Source organism: Symphalangus syndactylus, chromosome 14, assembly GCF_028878055.3.
Source record: "Symphalangus syndactylus isolate Jambi chromosome 14, NHGRI_mSymSyn1-v2.1_pri, whole genome shotgun sequence".
Lineage (NCBI taxonomy): Eukaryota > Metazoa > Chordata > Mammalia > Primates > Hylobatidae > Symphalangus > Symphalangus syndactylus.
In genome coordinates, this window is record NC_072436.2 from 45,889,413 (window position 1) to 45,910,736 (window position 21,324).

At 43.3% G+C, this 21,324-nt stretch overlaps 1 protein-coding gene across 6 annotated transcripts in view; it reads right to left on the reverse strand.

The window, feature by feature from the left end:
* The window catches only part of NCK2 (NCK adaptor protein 2), a 151,107-nt gene that overhangs the window by 34,645 nt on the left and 95,138 nt on the right, over nucleotides 1-21,324 (reverse strand). For 5 of the 6 annotated variants that reach the window (XM_063616675.1, XM_055240668.2, XM_055240665.2 and 2 more), the window contains one exon: nucleotides 5,748-5,989. In XM_063616675.1, coding sequence (XP_063472745.1) covers nucleotides 5,748-5,973 — 226 coding nt within the window. In that variant the 5' untranslated portion in view covers nucleotides 5,974-5,989. The remainder of the gene's footprint in view (nucleotides 1-5,747; nucleotides 5,990-21,324) is intronic. The other variant, XM_055240667.2, reaches the window with a different exon arrangement.

The following is a 21,324-nucleotide window of genomic DNA, read 5'->3' on the forward strand; positions in this document are numbered from 1 at the left end:
GACTCTCCTAAGCCACCTGCCCCAAGTCCCTTCTTTCGGGATCCACAATCCTTGGGTTCCTCCAGTGTAGCAATAGTGCCCTTGGGGCACCATCCACGGCTCCACTGAGTGGAAACTTGGCAGAAGTGGAGAGAAAATTCCCCATCTCATGTGCCCCACAAGTTGCAGTAGCAAGGAATGGTAAATCCAGGCATGAGAGGCAATCCTGGTAAATGCACAGGCCGGCAGGGCATGGATCTACACTCCTCCATCTCCATTACGGCGCCGCGGGCATCCACGGCTCTCTATGGGCCAGTGTGTTCTCCTCTCTGAGCTTTCCATGTTTCTTCATCCCCAATTCCTCCCCAGCTCTGCAGAGGAACATGGGACGCCCCTGCTCAAATCTTCAACTGTTTGTGATCACCCGGTGGAGATGCTTGAGTCCTGTGCACAGCCCAGGAAGGCCTCCCCATGCGGTTCTGACGACATGCTCACTCATCCTCCATGCCCCTCTGTGAACTTCACTCCAGCAATGCGACGCCCCTCCTCATTCCGAGATGCCTACGGCTTAGCAGGTCCCTGAGCCTGTGTGGAACATAACACACTCCGCCAGAGCAGGGACTCTGTCCATCCTGACCTCTGGGATGGAGGCTGACACTTGGTGGGTAGGGTCCCCTTGTGGATGCAGGAACTCTAAAAGTTCTGACACTTTGTTCTGATGGTTTTGTTTTTTTTATGGTTCATTTTTTGAGACAGGGTCTCACTCTGTGGCCCAGGCTGGAGTGCAGTGTTGCAATCACTGTTCACTGCAGCCTCCAACTTCTGGACTCAAGCAGTCCTCCCAACTGAGCCTCTTGAGTAGCTGGGACCACAGGCATATGACACCATGCTCTATTTTTTAAAAAAATTTTTTTGTAGAGATGAAGTCTTGCTATGTTCCCCAGGCTGGCCTCAACTGATCCTTCTACCTCAGCCTCCCAAAGCACTGGGATTACAGGCATAAACCATCGTGCCCAGCCCTGATCATTGTTTTGAACTGACATTTTTCTAAAATAAGTTTCTTAAAAACGAAAGCATAATACCAACAGAAATAAGCAGTCAGCTTTGCAAACTCCTACAAGGCAGGTGTGCCCATAAGCCTGCCCCACAGACCCGAGGGCAGATCACCAAGACAGAAGCCCCTGTACCTTCACTGAGGCTCTGCCTTCCTCCCTCCAGAGTACCGTAATCTTAATTCTAATACCAAGTGTTGCTTTTCACTGCTTTTGGATCTTACGTAACAATCCTACAGCTGTACTCCTTGTGACTTTGATCAGTTCAATTCCAAAGCATGGATATGCCTCTCAGAACCCTGTCAATTTCACCCATGGGTACCAGCCACCCTGTCCCCATCCAAAAGCATCAGCTCAAACCAGTGCAAAGGCTATTTCACAGTTAGCATTAGGGAGCCCTCTCAGTAGCCTCTGTGCTCCCAGGTCTGGGTTGGATCACAGAGGTAGGAGTTCTGGGGCTGATCATGCAAGTTTCTAACCACTCTAGGCCTAGGTGTGGTCCTGTTGGGAGGAATGCTGAGGAGTGAGCCCTGGGGCAGGTGACGCTGGATGCAGAAGTCCCAGGTAGGTAGGGTGGCAGGGTGAGCCACGGGCAGGTGGACCTATGAACAAACCCTCCTGATGATATCATCAGGTTGTAAATGGAACTCTAACTTTTTGGGTAATGTGAGTCAGCCCTTAAGCCTATGTTAACCACCGAAAAGAGAATTAACCTTTGGGGCTTTGCAAGGCTCCAGCTGGTGTCATAAAGTAGTAACAAAAAACTGCTCTTCAGTAGCTTGAGGGAAAATCTTTGAAAAATACCTCCCTGGGAGCAGCTTCCCCATCTCAAAAGATGTAGCATAGTGCTTTTACAACACCTCGTGTGCACAATTTTCTAAGTGGAGTTGCAGTATTAAGGCCAGACTTCAGCCCAGGACCGCTCTCCACTGAGCTCAGAGCTGTGCAGTCTGAGACCTTCAAAAACATCAACTGGATTCTGCCAGCAGAAACAGTTCTTGATCATTGTTCCCTGTTATCTGTGGCAAAGTTCTGACTATTCATGATCATAAGCTGAATATGAGAAGAGATCCAGTATACAAACGTTTTGCCCATGTGAGAATAAGAGCTCAGGTTGCTTTATTCAATTTTAAATTATTGCAGAGAAAGAAAGGTAAATACTTTCATGACAGAGCTTTTTGTCAAAGGTTCTCACATCTCTCCTCAAGCTACTCTTAACAAAGTGCTGTATGTGACAAAATTAAGTTTATTACCGACTTCGGGACAGCAAATGAGTACAAGAAAGCAGGAGAGAACTACACAGAGTTAGGGTAATCTACAGTTGGAGATGCAACAGACAACACTGTGGTTTTGCTGGGGAGGCTGGTGCCATTTTATTCCAAAGCAGGGAGGAATCTTACCATGGATTTATGAATTAGGTGGACTCCCAAAGCAGTAAAAATGGCAAATGTGGGTGGTGCCATGAGTAGTTATTAGATTGATCTCAGGAGTTAAGGATCAGCCTGGGCAACATGGCAAAATACAAAATAGCTGGGTGTAGTGGTGCATGCCTGTAGTCCCAGATACTCAGGAGGCTAAGGTGGGAGGATCACCTGAAGTTAATACTACAGTAAACAGGGATTGTGCCACTGCACTCCAGCCTAGGCAAGAGAGTAAGGCCCTGTCTCAAAAAACAAAAACAAAAACAAAACCGTGGTCAGTATACACGTGGTGTACTTTTGATGCTGTTTCCACGCCTAATACACAGCAAGGATAATTTCTGCTGGCTGCACAATTGGCCTAAAGTCATATTGTCATTCTGATGGTATACCTATTTAATTATCATCACCAACAATAATAGGAAGCCATGAACACTTTGGCTCCTATCTTTTCAGCAAAAAAAAAAAAAAAAGAAAAAAAAAAGAAAAAAACCCAAAAAACAAAGAACAAAAAACAAAACACACACAAACAAAAACGCAACTAATGAGAGGCAGGAGGGGCTATGGAAAGCATTCTCACTTTCCTTCTTGGCAATGCCACAACTATAAGCTTTGCACAGAAGTGCACATAAGTTACTGCATGATGGTGAGACCTGGTCAGGGGGTGCCTCCTCCTCTACTGGATGCAGCTCAATAGGGCAAGGGAAAACTCATGCTGAGATAACAAGATCCCTTTGTCCAACAAAAACCTCCAGGTGAGCATGATAAAGAGATCAAAACAAAAAATATATACGAACCATGGGGATATGTCTCCCTCATGACGGGGATACTGATCCCCAAGGGCCTTTTGGCTATGAAGATCAACCACTATACTCAATACAGGGGTTCAGAACATCATTTTATTTGTATTTTTACAATACCTAATGCTTAACAGGAATGTTTCCCAAGAACTGCGTGCCTGAACTGAGACCAAGCCTATGGGAGAGCCGACACTCTACAGAAGAGGATCCGACCTACTCAGCACAGGCCTAGAGGGCAAAATAAGAGCCAAAGGAAGGAAGGAAGTTAAAGAAATGTAAAAATCTGATTCTATTTAAGGAAGAGCTTTCTAACAATCTGTTTCCTCCAAAAATGGGACTGGCCTACTCGAGCAGTCGCTGCACTCCAGCAGGGCTGGATGGCCATCTGTTGGGGACGGGCGCGGGCCCAGTGACGGCTCCAGAATGGGCGGCTGGCTCAGTCTGAGAGCCTGGAAGTACACGCATTGGCTGAACCGATCACAGCTCACGAAAAAACTAAGCATGCTGGGCGGAAGATGTGGTTCATAGTTTTAATTTGTGGCTTTGTCTTTTCTCCTTCTAGAAAACTGAGGAAGAAAACTGACAAGGTTTTCAAGGGAATTTCCAGGTCACCCAGAGAACTAGCCTGGCCTTGTTCTACTTCCTGCAAGTCTCTGAGCATTTCATGCTTTACTAGAATCTTGTAAATACAAAAAAAAAAAAAAAAAAAAAAAGACACACAACAAGTTAACAATGTAACAATGTTTAGCATCACTAAAAAGAAGGTACTTTGGTGAAAGGTAGAAATTGGAAAAATAAAGCTCAGGACAACCTTCAAGTTTTTCTCTATTCATGCTACCCTCTTTTTTTGGTAACCACAGTTAATTAAGAGTTATAAGCATAAAACAGTATTTCTTTCAAGTGGCATGCTTATGTGGGGAAGAAAAGATGAAAGGGAGGCAGCTCAGTGGAGACGGAGCATATTGCTAATCAAAAATGAAATTTCTCCATCAGACTGAAAATCTATGATGGCCGGTGAGCTGGTATGGTTCATACAAAGTTCCATGTCTCACTTATCGCTCCAAATCATGGTAAGAACCTAATCCATACACAAAAATACTACCTAATACATGAAGGCTTTCAATGATTTTGCAGAGGGAGTTTAGACTTTTCAAGATGGCAGAAAAGAAAAGATGAACATTTTGCAACACCCACCACATTCGGTGTATAATTTTACTTTCAGTTTTCCTATGTATTCCTCATTCTCTATTCCCCAAAAGAAAACAAATCCTCTTGTTAGAAATTTTTTTAAAACCCCAAGTAAATGTGACACAGGTGATAATATTAACTCATTTCACTAGCAAGCCCTTAAGTGATAACCTGCAGTCTTGGATACAGACAACATCATACTCATAAGAAGGTAACAACAATGTTTTAAATGTCAGCTCAGATGAGTCATTCTTCAAAAAAGTCCTCGCAATTATTTTCTCAGGTAATCTGAGGCAGTAAATACTGTAAGTCAGTCCCGTGTTCATGTAAAGGCAAGACTGGATACTGTTAACTTTGTGTAACTCCAGGAGGGCACTGCCCATATCCTGACAACACCTGGGAAAACAAGAGGCACATGGGGAGCTGGGCGTGGTGGCTCACGCCTGTAATCCCAGCACTTTGGGAGGCCGAGGAGGGTGGATCACAAGGTCAGGAGATTGAGACCATCCTGGCTAACACAGTGAAACCCCATCTCTACTGAAAATACAAAAAAATTAGCTGGACGTGGTGGCGGGTGCCTGTAATCCCAGCTACTCGGGAGGTTGAGGCAGGAGAATGGCGTGAACCCGGGAGGCGGAGCTTGCAGTGAGCCAAGATCGTGCCACTGCACTCCAGCCTGGGCAAGAGTGCGAGACTCTGTCTCAAAAAAAAAAAAAAAAAAAAAAAAAAAAAAAAAAAAAAGAGGCACATGGGGACAACAGTATGGCTGAACTAGGCCCCCACCCTGGAAGTTTGGCTGGAGCAGCCTCTGATGTCACAAAGCTGCCCTCTTAGCTAACAGCACCCAGGACTGTGGTGTGATGTAGCATCCATTTCAGAGAGGGAGAAAGTGCTTTGGCTGTCCCCTGCTCTAGGCATGTAGGCAAAATGGACAGGATTTTAGAAGAGAGAAAGAACTTCATGTCACGACACTGGCAGAGCTGGGTAGACTTAGAGGTGAGAATTCCAAGTCAGGCTTCTCTAACGTTTTGATACAAGGAGATACCTGTGCAGGGGTCCCAAGCACATAGAAGTGTCTCCATACACAGGACCCCAAACTCCAGAATCTCCAGGGAATGACAAACATCCTCTTTCTCCATCTTCATCTCTTAATTCTTAGATTTTTAAAAAAGACAACTAGGAAGAAGTTAACATTTAAAACAGACTTTTTTTTTTTTTTTTTTTTTTTGAAAAAGCAAACTAACTAGAAAGATGAACAGTGTCCCTTGAAATGCACAAGGCTTCCTCTCTCCAGAGGGTGAAACACTCACCTAGTGTGTCCTTCAGGTTCTTCACGAGGGAGCCCTTCTTCAGGCTGTTCTTCCGCTCCACGTAGTTGGACGGCACATAGCCCGTCCTGTTGGCTGCGTTCCTCACCCGCCACCACGTCTTGGAGTCGTCCAGCAACCACAGCCGCTCGTTCTTCTTGATGTCCAGCTCCTGGTCCTGCTGGGCAGTGTAGTCCCACTTGGCTATCACAATAACTTCTTCTGTCATCTTTCATGGAGTCCTTCTGCCAGCAAAACATTTGGAGATGCTCATTAGAGAACTACCCAGACACTTCATCCTTTGCACCAACTTGAAAAATTAGGCACTGACAGCTTTTATTACAACTCTGCAACCTGTTTTCTCCTGGGTCTTGAAATGCACAACTTTAAAATGACCTTCTTTCAACAAGCTTTAGTATTTGGTTTAGAAACAGCAACCTTATAAAACAAATCTTACGTTACTGTTTGCTGTACATGGGGAAATCTGACCCTCTAACAAAAACAAACTTGAAAAAAATTCTAAGTAACATTATAATTAAATGAGTCCATTTCATTAAGTAATACTGCCTCCTGATAACTGTTAGGTTTACACTCATTTTCTCAGGATATGCTGTGTCTTATAAACATATTTTATTAAATCATAACCAAACTACTCCTACAAATTAAAATTAACATTGTACTAATGCGAGGTGGTATCCTGGATTGGATCATGAAACAGAAAATTAGTGGAAATACTGGTGAAATAAAAATAAAGTCTAATAATATTAATAAATAATTGTCAATCTCTTAGTTTCAACAACACACCAGTAAGATGTTACTGCATTCATATAAGATGTTAACACAACGAGAAACCAGGTAAAGGGTATACGAGAATGTTCTATACTATATTGGAAACTTGTTATAAATATAAAATTATTCCCCAAAACTTTCATTCACACAACAACCTGTGCAGGGACGTCAGTAGCAGCTTTATTCATAATTGCTCAAATTTGGAAGCAAGCAAAATGTCCTTTAGTAGGACACAGTTTATGGATACATAAACTGTGGTATATCCAGTCAATGAAATATTATTCAGTACCAAAAAGAAATGAGCTATCAAGCTATGAAAAGACATGGAGGAACCTTAAACGCACATTGCTAGGTGAAAGAAGCCAATCTGAAAAGGCTACACACTGTGATTCTGACAGTTTATCCTTAACCAAACTTCAGCCAAATTCCTTTGAATCTTCTTCCCATTAAGGCCTCAACTTTTGCACTTCCGTGTCCATCTTTGCATTGCCCAATTTTTGCAAGACTCTCCTGCTAAGGTGCTTCTAGCTGGAATCCTCCACCCTCAACATCTGATCAGGTTCCTCATCCTCTACCATCCCCCAGGTGACAGCTGATCACCCTGTCCTGCCTTCAGAAGAATCCTGTTTGGTCAGTTTAGCCAGAATCCCCACCCTCCACCCCTGATGTTTCCTCTTAGTAATTTTCCATCCACCAACTCCCTTATTTTGCTCCTTGCCTATAAATGCCCAGTCTTCCTTGTTGTCTTAATATTAGGAGTCAAACCCAATCTCTTTCTTGACTGCAAAACCTTACTGTAGTAGTCCCTCTGAATAAAGTCTGCCTTACTGTTCTTCAACGAATGTCATGAATAACTTTTTTCTTTAAAACGGTATGACATTCTGGAAAAGACAAATCTATGGAGACAGTAAGAAAATGAGTGCTTGCCTTGGGCAAGAGGGAAGGGAGGGATGCAAGAGTGAAGCACACGATTTTTAAGGCTGTGAAACTACTCTGTTCAATACTATAATGGTGGACACCTGTCATTATACATTTGTTAAAATCTATAAAATGTGCAACATCAAAAGTGAACATAACATTTTTCCAAAATGAAAAGTTTATCAAAACAACAATAAATAGATGTATTATATATCTAGTAAAGTCAATTTTGGAAGTAATAAATAGCAAAAGTGTGGCTGAATAAATAAAATAAACTATTTCAGCAACTCTGTACTTCTTAGGTAGAAGATGAACCAATATTCTTCAAGCAGAAAAATTCAATATTCAGTCCTTAAACTAACTAGACATTTTTCCAAACTAGGGAGAAATGAATGATGAAAAGACTCAGGACTAAAATCCCCTTCCTCCCTGACAGAGAGAAGTTCTCATTATTGTATAGGGATGATTTTAGGATTACAGGGGACCTATGCACATTGACTCCATGGAAGCATAAATACCATTTTTAAATAACATATTTTCTACTAGATGCTAAAAATTTTTTTTAATAAATAATACATGTTTCTTTCATGAATTAACTTCCAAATTTAAAGATAACAAACCTTTTGGGAAGGAGGAAAGCCTCTGCTTAATATATACAATATTCAAGAGGATAAAGTTTACATAAAGCTCCTATCAGAACTGGAGACAATTTTGTTATCCACTTCCAGAAAATCTCAAGTGCATACCATGTAGAACTCACTAACCTGAGCTTTATGTCAGATTAGACTTTTGAAAGTCATAAAGGCAGATTTTCTTTTTTTAAGTAACAAGAAGAGCAATAGCAGTAACAGGAATGGAATATTCAGAGAATACTCCATCTGAATACCACATTTCTTTCTTAATTACACAATTTCCACAAGGTTTTAACAAGAGCAGCCCATCGCTTAAGACCAGTCAAGATCTCGCCAATCAAAGCTGTTCATTAATATTTCCTACTGCATGAAGGGCAGTTAAGTAAAGAGCTGGCTGGGCAGGATCTATTTTCATGCACACCGAACATCACACAGAAGCTTTAAAAATTCCACTGCCTGAGCCCTACTGAAAGCCAATTATATCAGTATCTTTATGAAAGAGGCCTGAGCATCCAAGGAGTTTTACATCTTGCCATGTAATTCTTCCGAGCCTTAGATGGGAAAGGCCAAGTGAGAGAACCGAGCCACAAAACAACATCCCACAGAACTTCCCCTGGGCCACAACCCTGAGCTCTGCGAAATGCAATGGGAAGTAAATGTTAAGCAGTGATGCGCACCTGCCACATGCCAGGGCGTTTAATCTTGAGAAAACACCCACCTTTCAGGGAGGTGTCATCCTCTAGGAGACCGTGTCACAGAGATTGAGTGCCTTGTTTAATGACAATCAGGATTTGAGCCCAGGCCTGTGGACCGCCCCCTCCCCGACCCGCCCAACCGTCCGACGCGTGGTCTGCATTTTGATAGGCTTATTCCAACTCAGAATTCTAAGATTCTAGGACACGTGAAAATTAAAAGTTCCCATACAACTAGGAAATGACTGCCTATTGGTTAGCCATAGCAATGGGTTTAACCCTATTTTAATGGCTCAATGACAGCCCCCATCAATTTAAACCAAACCAAACCAAACCAAAATAAAACAAAACCGAACCTGCTTCTGAAGACCAGTCAATCGACGTCCGGCTGACTTACTGCACTGACGCCCACCAATTAACCACCACCTCATATCAGAGGGCCAGCCAATAAACGACCACTTCACTCCAGTGAAATCCACCAATCAACAACTAAGTCACACCAGACGGCCAGCCAATCAACAACTGCCTCACTGCAGTGAGACTGCTTCAGAAAGACAGCCAATCAATGACAGCTCCATTGGAGTAATCACGCCTCAGTAGCTAAAGGTTAACCAATCCCTGAATGCTTCCGCTTCTGAACCTCCTGGAGCACTGGAAGCCACACTTCCCAAGACCCTTAGAAATCCCAGCTCTGGCCGGGTGCGGTGGCTCACGCCTATAATCCCAGCACTTTGGGAGCCCCAGGCAAGAGCTTCATCAGGTCAGGAGATGGAAACCATCCTGGCTAACACGGTGAAACCTGTCTATATTACAAAAAAAGTAGCCGGGGGTGGTGGCACGCTCCTGTAGTCCCAGCTACTCCGGAGGCTGAGGCAGGAGAATCGCTTGAACCTGGGAGGCAGAGGTTGCAGTGAGCCGAGATCGCGCCACTGCACTCCAGCCTAGGCGACAGAGCGAGACGCCGTCTGGAAAAAAAAAAAAAAAGAAAAGAAAGCTCAGCTCTGTGCTGGAGCCCGGTCTCCTCAATGAAGGAGGCACACCTACAGTTTCTCGTTCTGAAGCTGAGTTATGGTCATGCACTAATAAAACAATGGCTCCCTCATTTACACAGCCGGGCGGGGCTGCTGCCCTCAGAGACCCCAAAACAAGCGGGAAGGAAGAGTGCCCCACCACCCTGTATCCTCACAGGCTTCGGTCTTTTCTCTCTTTGCCAACACAGGTTGGAAAGGCTGGCTGGAAGCCCATCTGGAGGGTCCTGTTGGCCGAGAGTTGAGGTTGCATTCCTCGGACGCTGTTTCTTAAAACAGCCATGTGGTATTTTCAATTAAGAGTAATTTGCTGGCCAGGCGCGGTGGCTCATGCTTGTAATCCCAGCACTTTGGGAGGCCGAGGCGGGCGGATCACGAGGTCAGGAGATCGAGACCACGGTGAAACCCCGTCTCTACTAAAAATACAAAAAAAAAAAAAAAATTAGCCAGGCGAGGTGGCAGGCGCCTGTAGTCCCAGCTACTCGGAGAGGCTGAGGCAGGAGAATGGCGTGAACCCGGGAGGCGGAGCTTGCAGTGAGCCGAGATCGCGCCACTGCACTCCAGCCTGGGCAACAGAGCGAGACTCCGTCTCATAAAAAAAAAGAGTAATTTGCTATGGTGCAGGATGGATTCGAACGGAAAGAGACTGCAGATGAACCATTACTCTACAATAAAATTAGACATACAAACTGACAAATTTCCAATATGAAAAAGCCTCAACAGAAGAAAGTCTGAAAAAAAAAAATGCATTCCAGCTAATTGACTACTGAAATTTTAAGTCAGAGATGGTATTCTGATTTAGTCTTTAGTCTAGGCAAGACCATCATAGAAGTCTGATCCAAAGAACAATGCATGTTTTTCTCTCTAGCTTAGCAGTTCAAGGAAACCTAATTTTTGGCTTCATTACTACAGCCAGTTAAGTTTATTACTCAGGTCTAGCCCAAAGAGAGAAGGGCTACAAATTTGATATTATATAGCCAGATTACATCTTGTATGTCATGTGACCACTCTAAAACACAGTTTAGCAAGACCCCCAAGTTATGCTGGAAAAACAGCTCTCAGAACCTCATGAGCTAAGCTGCTTTTTCAAGTCTTGGATGGGAATGGGTTTAAAAACAAATAGGATAGGTATAAAAACTTTCTTGGCTCAACAGTTTTCACTAACCCCTTTCTAAAGACAATCCTATTAACTCTATCTTGCTGGGTTACACACTCCTGATAGTAGCCAGTGTCCCTATAACATTAAAAAATGGTCACAGATATTTCCAAGGAGGTCACGGGGATCAAGCTGAACCAAATATTACAGAAGGAAGGAGTTAAGAATCTGAGATTCAAGCTTAGCTGAAGCATCTGTATGTTCCCCTTGGATTTCAGTTTCTTCTGTAAAATGGGACACCACCATTTGCCTCAGAAGATACTTCTGATGATCAGGAGAAACATGAATACAAAGTGCTTTAGAGGGCAAGGTTTAGCATTATATAGGTATGGGCCTTACTACCACCTTAGCCTAGCTGCCTCTTCAATAGTCCAGGGTAATACCTCATTGAGGAGCTTGTAAACAAAGTCCTGAGGCCCAATGTGCCAGCATTAAGAGACTTAAGAATGGCAACTACAGTCATAATGAATACTCTCTGAATATTTATGTCATACGTGTGAGGTGGGGCCATGTTCTACCCATCTCTGCTTCATTTAACTAGGATTTACTGAGTTTTCTAGGCACCAGGTTCCTTGCAGAGCAAGACAGGCCCAGCGTCTGCTCTCCTGTGATTCAAGCCCGTGAACAAGCAGTACTGCTTCAGAGATACCCATCAAAGTGTCACTTTCCTAGCCCTCTTGTCTGACTTCCTGAAGAGCATTAGAGCATTTAGCACCAGAGAAGACCTGGTCGCTTACTTATTGTCTAGGAGGCCCCACTGTGTGTTGACAATGGCTATTTAGGCTTCAGCCACCTGGTTTAATGGGAAGCTGAAGGAGAAGGCAGACTGATGATTCCAGGTTAATATCCACCTGCCTCATTTGCCTTTCCACTAACCAATTTATCCCACCACAGAGAAGACCAGAGTCTTCCCTCCCTCCTTCTTTACTTCTTTCTGATGGCATCTCGCTGTGTCACCCAGGCTGGAGTGCAGTGGCGCAATCACAGCTCACTGTAGCCTCCAACTCCTGGACTCAGGCGATCCATCTGCCTCAGCCTCCTGAGTAGCTGGGACTACAGGTGTGCACCACCGTGCCCTGCTACTTTTTTACTTTTTGTAGATGTGGGGTTATCTACAAAAAATATCTATGTTGCCTAGGCTGGTCTCAAGCTTCTGGCCTCAAGGGATCCTCCTGTCTTGGCCTCCCAAAGTGCTGGATTACAGGTGTGAGCCACCACACCTGGTCTTGAGTTCTTAAACTTAATTCAAAATATATGCACAGAGAGACAAAAACAAGTCTAACATGTTACTTCCAGGATATTAACTTGAAATTTCAAAAATATGTATGTGCACATGTGTACATACTAAAATATATTTGTCTATGTGCAAATAATTGGTTTAGAGTTCAGTTAGTAGAAAAAAATTGAGTCTATATGAAAAATACTGTCATCCCTACCTTGATTTTCAACATGCAGTCTGAATTATTCAAATAACACAATCTACTTCGCTGTGGCTCCTTAAGACTTTTTTCTTTGTGATATCTCATGCCTTAAAATGTAACTGATCAATTTATGGAAACTCATTCAAATATAGGCTTTTAGTAGACATCATTTGGGAAGGGGTTTGTTTCAATATTTTACTGGGGAGGGGTAGAGGAAGGCAGGCCTAGCTGAAAGAAGTTTACTGAATCTAAAGCACATGTCCACGAACTCGGTTCCTCTCGCCCCCTCTCTCCTGCAGCGTGTTGGAGGCAGGCCTTGTGCACTGCTATTCTCCAGAGCAAAGGAGCATCTTCTCTGTGGCTGCTCCCACTGAGCATGGCTGACTCTTACAGGGCAGCAGCTTCCGGTCAGTAAGACCTTTGCTCAGTATGTTATTTTGGAGAGAGTCCTTTCATGATTTGTCTTCTGTTTTTATTGGGTAATGGTCAAAATCTGCTGCCTGAAAACTCTCTTCCAACTGTTGAAATTACAGAGGCTTCCTCTGTGGACACTGATAGGACCACTTTTGTGAAAGATCCTCTTCAGCTGCAGAAAGCCAGGGTTTGAAAAGCCAGCTTCATATCAATCATCTGGGTGACTTTGGGGGAAGGTGCTTGACCACTTTGCCCCCCATTTCTGTGTTTGCAGATGGGTCAGAGCTTCGGTGAGGATTAAATGAGCCAGTCTACAGGAAGTACCTAACACTCAGTCTGTGCTGGACAAGTGTTAGCCATTATTGCTCTGCTAATGTCCATGTAATGCCGAGTCATCACTAGGCTCGATGGCTTGAACGTAAGGTTCATGGGGACTCAAAAACGTATGTGCAACAGATTATCTCATTGAAAAAGAGAAAAACAGAAAGATGTGCCAACACTCAAAGGTAGTAAAATTGGGATGACATAGTTCTGTGAGGTTTTACGAAGAGACTCCAATGAGTCTTGGGTCACAGCTCTCTTTTTTTAATGCTCCCAGTGTGGCTAATGCTAATGCTGTCAGCTTGTATCTAGCTAGCCTAGAAAAGCTTTGATGCATCCATAGCATCTAACAGAATACATTTTACAAAGAGGTGTAGTCAGCTATTATAAAATGTAAATTTAAACTATTTGTTGTTCATTTTAGAGAACCAGTCAATGAAAAAAATATGCTTAAGTACTTGGGATGGGTGATTATCCAGTGAATTCTCCTCCCTCTTTGCCACTTGCTCCTTCCCTGATGTACCCTGCGTGTCCCACCAGGCACTTCTCCCATCCTGGGAGCCCCCTGTAAGCTCATCCACTTCCCATTGGCTGGCTGGCTCTTGTTCCAGGTCTTTACTTCTAGGGAGGCTGGTTCCGCTGCACACCTGCATTTCCAGCTGCCTGCCGGGACACAGGCCAGGATCCTACAGCGGCATTCACCACTGCTTAAACAGTAATAATAGTACCGTATTATTCAGCAAAAGTTCAATATCCGACATCATTTCTTTTCTACAAAGTTGTGATAAAATACATTTAATAAAGTTTACATTTTAACCATATTCTTTTTAATTTTTTTTCACCCAACCTCTGCAGATTAACCATTTTTAAGTGTACAGTTCAGTGGCCTTAAGTACATTCAACCTGTTGTGCAAACATCAACATCATCTATCTGCAGAACTATTTTCATCTTGAAAAACTGGAATAGGTACCTACTGAACACTAACTCCCAAATTCTCCCTTCCCCCGGTCCCTGGCAACCACTATTTTACTTTCTGTCCCTGTGAATTTGACAACTCCAGGTACCTCATTTAAGTGGAATCACTTGTCCGTCTATTTGTGACTGGCTAACTACACTTAGCATGATGCCTTCCAGGTTCATCATTTGGTAGCATGTGTCAGAATTCCCTTAAGGCTGAGTAACATTCCAATGTATGCATATACCACATTTTGTTGGTCCGTTCATCCATCAATGGACATTTGTGTTGCTTCCACCTTTGGGCTATTGTCAATAATGCTATGAACGTGAGTGTGCAAATATCTCTTCAGGTCCCTGCTTTCCAGTCCATTGGGTATATACCTAGAAGTGAAATTGCTGGGTCATATGGTAATTCTAGTTTTAATTTTTTGAGGGATTGCCCTAATGTCTTCCACAGAGGCTGCATCTACAATTCCACCAACAGTACACAAGGGTGCCAAGTTCTCTACATCCTTGTCAATGCCTGTTATTGTCTGCTTTTTGACAGCAGTCATCCTATTGGGTGTAACGTATACATCAATTTCTTAACTGAACAGTATTTGTACTGCATCCTCAATAGAATTAGCACATAGCAATTCTCAATGAAAATAAAAATTTTATACTGATCATAACGATCATCTACAGCTTTCTGCTACACCCTCCAATTTTTTTTTTTTTCAGTGAGTATCTACCATTAATTTATCTTTACCGCCAGGATCAGGTTACCCCTCAAAATTATAGAAGAAAAATGTCTTAAAATGTGAGTTTATCAAACAGTTTTCAGGAGTTCATCATTGAGCAACTCATTTACTCTCTGAAATGCCAAGACACACTAGCGTTCTGCAGACTAGACTGTAAGTCAACATAGCTCATTAGTGTCTGGGAAATTTTACAGGAAAAAAAAAAAACAGGTGGCACTGTCGCTTCAACTAGAATCTGGGAAATGCTATTTTACACATAATTTACCACTCCAGCTACAAAAGTACACAATTTTATAACCTTCCTTGGCTTTCTCATTGGTGTCTTAGACACTAATCACACTGGGAGAAAGGCTGTGACTGTCAAGTGATTCCCTGGTGCCAGCATTTTGGAAAATCAACATAAATTTAATAAGCCAATTTTCTTACATGATGTTAACTGTAAACAAATGAAATTCCATATAACTGCACTGGAATCAACACTGCCTTCTGCCAAGCCAGAAGACAGCATGGTGAAGGGGTGAAGAGGAAATACCAGCAATGGGAAAATACCCACTATGAAAATGGACATGGATGTCTTTGGTGAAACTTGGCTTCTTACGAAACACAAGTGAGGTCTTTTCAGGTAGTGCATACTCCCTGCTCCCAAAGTAGACAGATAACAGTCACCATTTTTAGTGGTTTATTAGGCCTTCCTATTTTTTTTTTCACAGCTATAAAGGTACTTGCAATTTTTGTAACTTAAACATCTACTTCAAAAAAACCTCGGCTGGGCGTGGTGGCTCACGCCTGTAATCCTGGCACTTTGGGAGGCCGAGGTGGGTGGATCACCTGAGGTCAGGAGTTCGAGACCAGCCTGGCCAACATTTGAAACCTCATGTCTACTAAAAATACAAAAATTTAGCCGGGCATGCTGGTACATGCCTGTAATTTCTGCTACTCAGGAGGCTGAGGCAGGAGAATCACTTGAGCTCAAGAGGCGGAGGTTGCAGTGAGCAAAGATCATGCCACTGCACTCCAACCTGGGTGACAGAGTAAGACTCATCTCAAAAAAAAAAAAAAAAAAATCAAAATATAAATGTCATGAGTTTCCTCTGTTCTTACAGATGAATTCAGCTACATTAATCAATACCCGACCTTTTTACTTGCCACCTTATTACTCACGATTCCCTGCTTGATTTTGAAACATGCAAGGTTGAAAAAAGAAGCACAGTGATTTTTAAAAACAGATTCCACACTATCCAGGTCTCATAATGTTAAAATATGATTAGTCTACTAAAATCATTTTAGTTCTGCAGATTTATATGGTTTATGCCCACATTCCTAAGCATGATATCTATGCTTTAGATTTTCCTATTGAAGTGGGAGAGCAGATTATAGAAGGCCCCTCTGCACCCCACTCTAGGCACAAGAACCTGTACCTACCTGCCAGCAGGGACCCTGTGTAGGAGAGGGGACATGGGTTACTTTGGGTTTAATTACTATAGACACCTCTACAAATGAGTTCGGAACAACAAATGCTAATATTTATTCCAAATGTATAATTCTGTTAAACCATCCCTATCATTTAAGAAAACAGAATGAGGAAATAAAGGTTTCTAGCATCTGTGCTTGATATTTCAAAAAATATATTTATATATGTATATGTACTTATATATTCTTTTGTATGCATACATATATATATATATTCCCCCCGCCCAAGACAGAGTCTTGCTCTGTCGCTCAGGCTGGAGTGCAGTGGCACGATCTCAGCTCACTGCAATCTCCGCCTCCTGGGTTCAAGCAATTCTGCCTCAGCCTCCCGAGTAGCTGCAATCACAGGTAAGAGTCTCCACGCCCAGCTATTTTTTTTTTTTTTCTATTTTTAGTAGAGATGGGGGTTTCACCATGTTGTCCAGGCTGGTCTCCAACTCCTGACTTCATAATGCGCCCGCCTCAGCCTCCCAAAGTGCTGGGATTACAGGCGTGAGCCACCATGCCTGGCCCAAAAATATTTTTTAGACTAAAATAGGTTCCTTTATTATTAACATATTAAATTAGTATGATAAACATGTGACAATTAATGAACCACTACCCATACATTAACTAAAGTTCATGGTTTATTCAGATGTCCTTAGTTTTCCCTTAATGTCCTTTTCTTGTCCCAAGATCCCAGCCAGGATCCCACACTATATTTAGTTGTCACGTCTGCTTAGGCGCCTCTTGACTGTGGCAGCTCTCAGACTTCCCTTTTTTTGAAGAGCATTGGTCAGGTATTTAAAGAATGTCCCCCCACCCATTAGGATTTGTCTGATGTCATGAGAAAAACATCAGACAAATCCCAAGTGGGGGACATTCTGCAAAATATCTGATCAGTGCTCTGGTATTAGCTTTTGGGAGGAAGACCACAGAGGCAACATGCTATTCTCATCTTACCACATCAAAGGTCAACATGGCTTAGGACTGCAGACTGCTGATGTTGACCTTGATCACCTGGCTGAGGCGGTGTTTGTCAGGATTCTCCACTGAAGTTACACTTGCCCCCTTCCATGCCGTGCTCTTTGGAAGGAAGTCTCCAGGAACAGCCCATGCTTAAGGGTGGGGAGTTAACTCTTCCATCTCCTTGAGGGCAAAGCATCTACGTGAATTACCTGGAAACGTTTTGCACAGGAGATTTCTCTTCCCCTACTAATTAACTTATTCCATCATTTATATCACTGTGATCTTACGGCTATTTTATACTCTGGGCTACAATCCAATATTGCTTTTTCTTAAATTGTTCCAGCTTTGGGTATGGAAGCATTTTCAGCTGGCTACTGTGTCTCTGTGACATATCATCATCATTGCGAGTCTGTGTTTGTTTGTTTCTTTGAGCACATCCTTACTTTCTGGCACCACAAGATGCTCTGGGCTTTTCTTGCATATTTTTTGCCCCAGTCCCAGAATCAGTATATCTGCCTTGATTGTAACCAGCAGTACCTGTAGTCCACTTTTTACACATGAATCCTTTATAAAATAAAGAGGGGAGGGCTAGGTTTTTTTTTTTTTTCTTATGGGACCACAGTACAGAAATACAGACTAAGAATCCCTAATTCAAAACTCCAAAACCCAAAATGCTCCGAATCCAAAACTTGACTACAAGTGAAACATTCCACATCCAACCTCACATGATGGGTCACACATATTATTAAAAATATTATATGAAATTACCTTTGGGCTATGTATATATGAAACATAAATAAATAAGGCATATATGAAACATAAATTTAGCATTTAGACTTGAGTCCCATTCCCAAGATATCTCATTTATGTATATGTAGATATTCCAAAACCTCAAAAAATTCTGAATGCCCAATTCTGATCCCAAGCATTTAGGATAAGGTATACTTAACCAGAACTTAAGATTTCTCCTATGCAGACTCTAGCCCACTCCTGGGCCACATGCTGTTGAAGAAAATAATAAAACTGTGCTGTGAAGTCTGATGGTATTTGATCTCCACTAGACTGTCCCTCCTGCTAAGCAATGGCAAGCAGTAAGACACCCCCGTCTCCCCGCCACCCACTGGTTGCCTATCATGTTGCTCACAGTGTCCACCTCCCTGAAAACTCATCCCTCCAAAACCACAGCCGCCCTCTTCTGCCACGGGCTCGGTCCCATCCCCACCTCTGCACTCACTGTCCCCAACCCAGCCGGGCCTCCCAGAGCCCATCTGCAGTCTTTGCTGTGAGTACTTCACACCACTCCATGTATAATTACTTGTACCCTTGACTTAGGGGCGACAAAACATAATGACACACGTTAAGAGTCAAGAGCACTTAGAGAGATCTCAGTGGCTATAACTCAAGAGTCAGATGTCGCTGCCAAAAGGACCAAGGGGAAATTTAAACAACTCTGATAGCAGGGCAGACAACACAGTCATAAAGCACATGTATAATATGGTTCAGATTTTTATTTTTTTTAATGTAGATATTTTCATTAAGTATTGGTGTATATAGAAAAAATGTTACGAACTTTCCTCAGTGTTTAGGATTTCTACACTTTTTATGAGAAAAAACAAGCTGGGCGCAGTGGCTCACACCTGTAATCCCGACACTTTGAGAGGCTGAGGCAGGTGGATCACCTGAGGTCAGGAGTTCGAGACTAGCCTGACCAACATGGCGAAACCCTGTCTCTACTAAAAATACAAAAAAGTTAGCTGGCATGGTGGTGCATCCTTTAATCCTAGCTACTTGGGAGGCTCAGGCAGGAGAATCACTTGAAACCGGGAGGCGGAGGTTGCAGTGAGCCGAGGTCGCGCCATTGCACTCCAGCCTGGGAAACGAGCGAAACTCTGGCTCAAAAAAAAAAAACAAAACCCACAAATACTATTACTACTTTCCCTTCCCCACATCTCAGGTCTGCTTAAATCTAACTCTCACCTACTTCACACCTGCCCCAGGGCAGCTAGTGCCATTTTACATTTCTGATCTCTGGCCTCAAGTGGACTCTCGGTGCCTCCTGGCAACTTACTCCATTTTCTAAGCGAGCTCCCTTCCTCTCTCTGAAGGGTCTATTAATATCTTTCTTCTCCATCTTCTAATATCTCCTCCCTTTTCTGTAGCCTCAGTTGACGAATGACCTTCTATGACATTGTATAAAATACATTTGGTCATCTTCCCATTTCTTGGCTTAGCCTCAAATGTGTCTTTTTGTATGCAAATGAGGTGACTGGTGGCTGGCAGCCCCTAGGCAGCTTCAGGATGGGGTTGGTCACCAGAAAGACCAAGGCAGGATTAGAGGGTTGGGACTTTCAACCCCACCCTCCACCCTCCAAGAAGGGGAGAGGGGCTGAGGTCAAGTTGATCACCCATGGCCAAGGGTTTAACCAGTCATGCCTATGCAATGAAGCTTCCATAAAAACCCAAAAAGACAGGGTTCAGATGGGCTTCCAGATATCTGAACACGGGGAGGTTCCTGGAGAAGGCATGGAAGTTCCGTGCCCCTTCCCCTGTACCTCACCCTACCCACACCTCTACATCTGTATCCTTAAAAATATCCTTTTATAGTGACATCCAAAATGAGTGACTGAGATAGACATTCAATCACAGAAGGGCTTTTCCAGGGAAAAAACATAAGCCACAGAGCCATCTGTTTTTCCAAAGAGGTTTTCAGGTTTAGTATTTACACATTTCCTTAAAGTAGGGGAAGGTAGGTTGGCGGTCAAGGGGAAAAGCTTCCATGCCTGTGAGACTTTGGTTAGTGCCCAGTACGTCTACATTTTACATCAGATAAAGTGAATGTCTGAAGAGGAAAAAAAAGGAGAGACAATTATGCAGTCATCTCTGGGTAGGTGGAGGAAATGAGTGCGGACTTGTTCTGCACTGGAGAAGATAAGCTTGTAATCCACATTATCAGTGTGGAGAATTAGGAGGCAGACCTCAATTACTGACCTAAAGTTACAACTGGTCTGTCCTTGTTTCTGGGAAGCCAGGAAAGAATTTACTTAAGAATGATCTGTGGGGGCATCCTTTCAGACGCTGTGGCCTTTTACCTTTCCGTGGGGACCTGGCTGATGCATAATACTGGTAACAGCTGTTCATTAGGAAAAGGGGGATGCAAGACTCAGCCTCTGGGCCTAAGCCACCCTTTTGCATAAGTAGTTTAGCAGGAGATCCTGAGATTTTTTATTTTCCCTTACAAAACACAGTAAATGTGTTTCCCTGAATTGTGTGCTGCTCTAGCAAATTAATTGAACCTGAGGAGGGCAACATGTGAACCCTAGTTTATAGCCAGAAGCACAGGTAAAAACAACCTGGGACGTGCAACTGGCATCTGAAGTGGGGCTGGAGGGGCAGTCTTGAGGACTGAGTCCTCAAACTATGGGACTGATGCTATTTCTAGGTAAACAGTGTCAGAACTGAATTAAATTAGCAGACGCTCAGTGGTATCTGCTGCAGAAGCAACTGCTTACTTGCTGCTGGGGAGAGATACCCAGACACTTGCTGACAGAAGTGTGTTGTGAGAGTAGAGTAGAGTAGGAGAAACTGCATTTTTTCCACTTGCCCTCCTTGTTTCATTAACAGAAATTCAGGCAATCAGAAGAAAACATCTCCATGGGTCCCACGTGTTACAGGGGTGAGCTGTCTGGGTGCCTCTCTAAGGCCTGTCCTCCCTCCTCTGTGGACTGAATCCCACCTCTGGAAGGAACCTGCTCCTATAATTATTCCCTGGAGCTACTGTGTCTTTCTGGATCATCTCATTTAGCATAAGACATGCTGAGTTCTCCTCCATATTGTGATTACATTCCCTTGCTCCTAACCCCACCATCTCTCCTTTATAGAGGGGATACTCTACCAGAAGCTGTCTCCTCTTGCCATCTCCACTTCCTCCCCCACCTGATCTTTGACCCTCCACTAATTGGCTTTTTTCCCTAACATATTACCAAATCCAAAGGTCCTCTTGTTATCTGCATGTCCACTACAGGAGACACTGCTGACCAGCCCTTCTTTGAGACACACCATCCACCGGCTGCCCGGAGATCACACAGCCCTGCTG